Source organism: Myotis yumanensis, unplaced genomic scaffold (genome assembly GCF_028538775.1).
Source record: "Myotis yumanensis isolate MYYU_CA2020_CCGP unplaced genomic scaffold, mMyoYum1.0.hap1 SCAF_10, whole genome shotgun sequence".
In the NCBI taxonomy this organism is placed as follows: Eukaryota; Metazoa; Chordata; class Mammalia; order Chiroptera; family Vespertilionidae; genus Myotis; species Myotis yumanensis.
The window spans coordinates 40,007,055-40,012,258 of record NW_027223761.1 but is presented as its reverse complement, the minus strand read 5'-3'; the positions used below and the strand labels follow the sequence as shown (position 1 = coordinate 40,012,258).

Genomic DNA, 5,204 nt, shown 5'->3' with positions numbered 1-5,204 from the left:
GTTCCAGATTGCTACCGGGTGCAGGCTGGGCTGAGGGACATCTCCCACCCCCACCCGCATCCCTACCCCATGCACAAATTTCATGCACCAGGCCTCTAGTTACTACATAATATATGCCTTTTGCTAGGTAGCAATCCTAAGAGTTTTCATGTCTATCCCAATTTTCAAACAATACACTGGGATCTGTTTTATTATGTTTGGTTATACATTCATTTACTTAATCAATACTATTGTAGCCCAACAACTGCTGTGCCAGATTAGGCATCTTTACTAAAACAGTCAAAGTGTCTAACATTTACTGTGTGAATATTATTCTCACTGATGTTCTCTTTTCAGTTAATCTCTATCAAGAAAACAGTTGTCAGCCAACTAGGGTAGGCAGCAGTGCGCATACAAGGACTTTATGTAGGTTACATTTACCTTTTTGCTCTGTCACAATACAGACTGAAACAACCTAGATCATTTAGATGCTTCCTATCACACTGATCCAGTACATCGATGTCATCATATGAATTAGAGTGCCTAAGCAGAAAATGTCAAAGACCCTGGATTCTCTGATAAGACACATGCACATGATAAGTAACACAGAGATTCAGGAGCTTGCCATATTAAGGGTGTTTTTACATTTCCAATGGTGGGGAGCATGCTCAGACATCACCCCCATGTTAAAGAACAAATTATCGTAACATGCATCTCCTATCACTAAGAAAGAAGCATCTCTGGATTTTGGAGACAGCATAAACAACCCTTGAAAATTCTGGCCTAACATATGATTTATCTGGTGACATCGAAGGCTGAGAGTTTTGATTGGGACCAAGAACAAGGAAGAACTCTATAGCAGGTTTAGACTGAGGTTCAAGCAGCCTGCTTCTCAGACTACAGGATATGGGAGATACCGGTGGTGCTCCTGGCATTAGTGGTAGATAAAGAAACAGAGGGGAGTCTCTGATAAGTCTTAATATGAGTCCCAGAATAAACCCATAGAGTCTGCAGCAAAGAATGCAACAGAGAATTAGCCACTATTTGAAACAGCTACAACTGTCTGAAACAAGAAGCAATTAAGTTATATAGGCATAGCGGCAACTCATTCTATCAAGAGAATAGTATTTAAGGGAGTTGTCCCAGACCTCATTTTGTCTACCTCATTTGCATGAATGCCTTTCCCTCTCCTCACACATGGTCTCAGGGAGACTCCCTATGATCAGATAAAAGGAGAGAAAAAAAGCTCGGTCCTGGTAATGAATGAATCATCTCACCATTGTGCAGGCCAAGCGCACTTTCCACATTATAGTCCTAATCATAGGAAAACCACAAAGATGGAGACAGGGTTCTGAACAGTGCATCTGGCCATTAACCAGATGAATTAGCAAGACTTGAACATCAGAGACAAAGAAGTCTGGGGAGAAAGCACATGAATTCCCCCCAATGCATTTGGCACATGCAGATCTTAATAGTTCACACTAATGCCCCCCTCAGAGCATGAGTCATGGAAGAAGAGGCAGCCAGAAGTAGCAGTGACTTCTAAAAGCTCTGATTGCCTGTGAGCAGAATCTAGAATGGGCGAGAAAGGAAAGAGGGAAAGGAAGTTATTATAGCCTCTAGATAAACTGCAGTGGCAGAAATGAATCTTTCTATCCTTAGAAATTGTGATAACCCACATCTTGAAGAACTAGTAACAGGACAGAACTAACAAACATAGAGAATAAGATCTTACCAGTGCAGGGTAGGCTGTAGCAGACATAGTCAGTGCCCTGTCCCTGTCCCTTCTGCACTTTGATTACACACCAAGATATTTCTCTTGCCAATACCTGGGAGTGTGTCTGGGAGCGTCCTCTGGCTGTGGAAGCATGCTAGACTTGTGGTTGGGTCAGGGCTGAAGTGTCAGGAGATGAAAGCCTTGAGCAACAGTTACCAAACAATGATGGACAGAAGTTATGGCAATATCTTTCCAATCATTTTTATCATCACTTGGATCTGTCTACTACCACAGTTCTCTCCTGATTTGATTCAGTGGCCATCGTTTTGTTTGTTTGTTTTTTAAATTCTTTATTGTTTAAAGTATTATATGAGTCTTCTTTTCCCCCCATTGACTTCTCCCCAGCTTCTCCAACCCCCCAGCATATACCCTCACCCCGCTACTGTGTCCATTGGTTATGCTCATATGCATGCATACAAGTCCTTTGGTTGATCTCTTACCTCCCCATCCCCCACTTTTCCTCATAAGCTGGGCAGTCTGCTCAATGCTTCTATGTCTCTGGTTCTATATTTGTTCATCAGTTTATGTTGTTCATTATATTCCATAAATGAGTGAGATCGTGTGATATTTATCTTTCTCTGACTGGCTTATTTCGCTTAGCATAATGCTCTCCAGTTCCATCCATGCTGTTGCAAATGGTAAGAATTCCTTCTTCTTTACAGCAGCATAGTATTCCATTTGTGTAGATGTACCAGTTTTTTAATCTACTAATCTGCTGATGGGTACTTGGGCTGTTTTTAAATCTTAGCTATTGTAAATTGTGCTTCTATGAACATATATCCTTTCTGATTGGTGCAGAGACCTTCGTTTTCATAATGGTGCCAAAAGCAGGTTACATTACATAAAATCCCTGCATATATGCTGGAGAGATATCTGAGATATTAGTGGAGTCTCTCTTGATTCAAAATTTACCTGAATGGTCATTGAGGTATGTGGATCCCTAAGGTGTATTCCAGGAACACTAGAGGCCAGACTTAAAAGAATAATATTAAGATAACACATACTTGCTAAGGGAATGAGGTTACCTTTGAAGTTGTTTTCTTTTAGAAAATTGCACAAAAGCCCATAAGTCTTCTCAATGAAAAATTTTTTGTACATAAATAACACATAATATAGCTCATACATGACAAATATTCTGGCACTAAAGCTTCTATTAAACGTTTTAGCTTCCTTGGTGAACTCATTATTTCTCTTAGATTTCAAATGGCCTTTTAGAAATGCAAAAATACAGCTAATTCTGCTAAATAAAGCCAACTTATGGCAAACTTTGGCAAGTTGAGTCAGTTGTGGAAAGTAAGGTTGAATCACACACACACAGCACAGCTGTATAATGGAACATGTAACAGACATGTGACGAGGGCAGGGAGATAATAATTAATGTCTCTAGTAAAGCTTTATCAAGTTGGTTCAGAAAGTCAGTAGGGTGAAACATGGGTATAATGCAATAGTGCTTGAGTGTTTAGAATACAAACATTGTACTCGGCCTTGGTTTCTCCTTCTAACTGAATCCAAACACAAATACATACATATATGATTCATATATATATATATATATATATATATATATATATATTAGAAGTCCGTTGCACAAAGATTCGCGCAATAAGCCTTCCTTCCCCTGGCTGCTGGCACTGGTTTTCCTCCGGCACCTGGGACCCAGGCCTTTGGTCCAGACGCAGCAAGGCTTGGCTTTTCCCCTCCTGCTGCAGCGAGGCTTCTTCACTCCAGCCAGAGCCTTCAGTCTTCGCTCCATGCCTGCGTATGCAAATTAATCGTCATCTTTGTTGGGTTAATTTGCATAGTCGCTCTGATTGGCTGGTGGGCGTAGCAGAGTGACACCAGTTTGCATGTTTCTCTTTTAATAGTGTAGATCTATCACAATATCATACATAACATCATGATTGGGGCAGCTGAGGAACAAACACTTTTAGGGTTAAGAATTCTTAGAACTTGCTCCCAGATCTGTTTTGTCCTGACCCCATAGATAACAGGGTTGAGTGCAGGTGGAACAACCATATATAAATTGGCCAGAAATATATGAACATAGCCAGGGATGCTATGACCAAAGCGGTGGGTCAGAAATGAGAAAAATGCTGGGATGTAGAAGATGAGCATGACACAGACATGGGAGCCACAGGTGCTGAGAGCCTTGAATCGGGCATTCCATGATGGTAAACGAAACACTGTGCAGAGTATCTTCACGTAGGAGAAACCAATTACTATAAGGTCAATGAATCCCACAGAAAAGGCAACCATCCCAAACAAATTGTTGGCCCTGATACTGGCACAGGCAAGACGGGCAATGCCCATGTGCTCACAGTAAGTGTGGGGAATGATCCTGGCACCACAGAAAGACAACAGTAAGATGAGAAACACAAAAGGGATAACAAAGATTAAAGATCTCACTACCATGGCTATACCTAGGATGGCCACTACCTTGTCTGTGAGTATCATGGTATATCTAAGAGGATTGCATATAGCAACATAGCGGTCTATGGCCATTACTGTCAGTACCCCAGACTCCAGACCAGTGCACAGATGAATCATAAACATCTGTGCAAGACAGGCACCAAAAAGAATCTCCCTTAAATTGAACCAGAAGATGCCCAGCATCTTGGGGATAGTGGCAGTGGACAGGCTTAGGTCAGTGCAGGCCAACATTGCCAAGAAATAAAACATGGGCTGATGGAGAGTAGGCTCAGCCTGAATTATGAACAGGATTGTAATGTTCCCCAGGAGGGCAATCAGATAGACAGCACAAAAGGGAAAACCAATCCAGATATGAAGATTTTCCAGGCCTGGAATCCCCAAAAGGACAAAGGAGAAAGGATGGAATTGGGTGGTGTTCTGATGGGCCATCTTTATGGCTGCTGGTCAGTTTTTTCACTCAACTCAAGACTCCAATCCCATTCATGTCATTTTTTCAGGTCACGGAAATACCTGGCATCAATTCTCTGACTTAATACAGCAGAAGACCCTGGAGTGAAAAATAATAAAAGGTTTAAAAAGCTCCCAATACAGAATTGACCAGATTCATGACATCTTGTTTTCCTGTCCAAAGTACATTCCAAATTTGATATTCTACTACAGTCCCAGCAATGATGTAATTTCAGTTACATTTTAGAGGGACTTCTGTAATGTTACAATGCAGAATGGATTGAAGGGGCAAGTAAGGTTTGTTGTAAACTGAGAGATATATTGCTTGCCTAATTTAAATAAATAGTAGTGGAGATGGCAAGGCAATGGTATATAAAATAAATTGGCAGGAAACACTTTCTGATATGATTTGGGGGATGGAAGAGGGTAATAAGTCATGTTTAATTTCCAGTATTCTGCCTTTGGTTATTAAGCGACTATTGGTGCTATTCACTGAGATATGAGAGAGTTTTATTTGTTTATCTTAATTTATGAGTGAAGTTGTTGACATTAATTCTGCAGTGAGTAGATA

At 40.9% G+C, this 5,204-nt stretch overlaps 1 protein-coding gene across 1 annotated transcript; it reads right to left on the bottom strand.

Moving 5' to 3' along the window:
* Positions 1–3,631: 3,631 nt before the first annotated feature.
* Positions 3,632–4,615, bottom strand: LOC139018390 (olfactory receptor 52E5-like). The gene has a single exon (XM_070427004.1). It carries the CDS (start codon positions 4,613–4,615, stop codon positions 3,632–3,634), a length of 984 nt encoding a protein of 327 aa, XP_070283105.1.
* Between the last annotated feature and the right edge of the window lie 589 nt (positions 4,616–5,204).

Bases quoted from the DNA above. Each gene is read 5' to 3' on its own strand.
- LOC139018390 (XM_070427004.1), bottom strand. From the start codon at position 4,615: ATGGCCCATCAGAACACCACCCAATTCCATCCTTTCTCCTTTGTCCTT.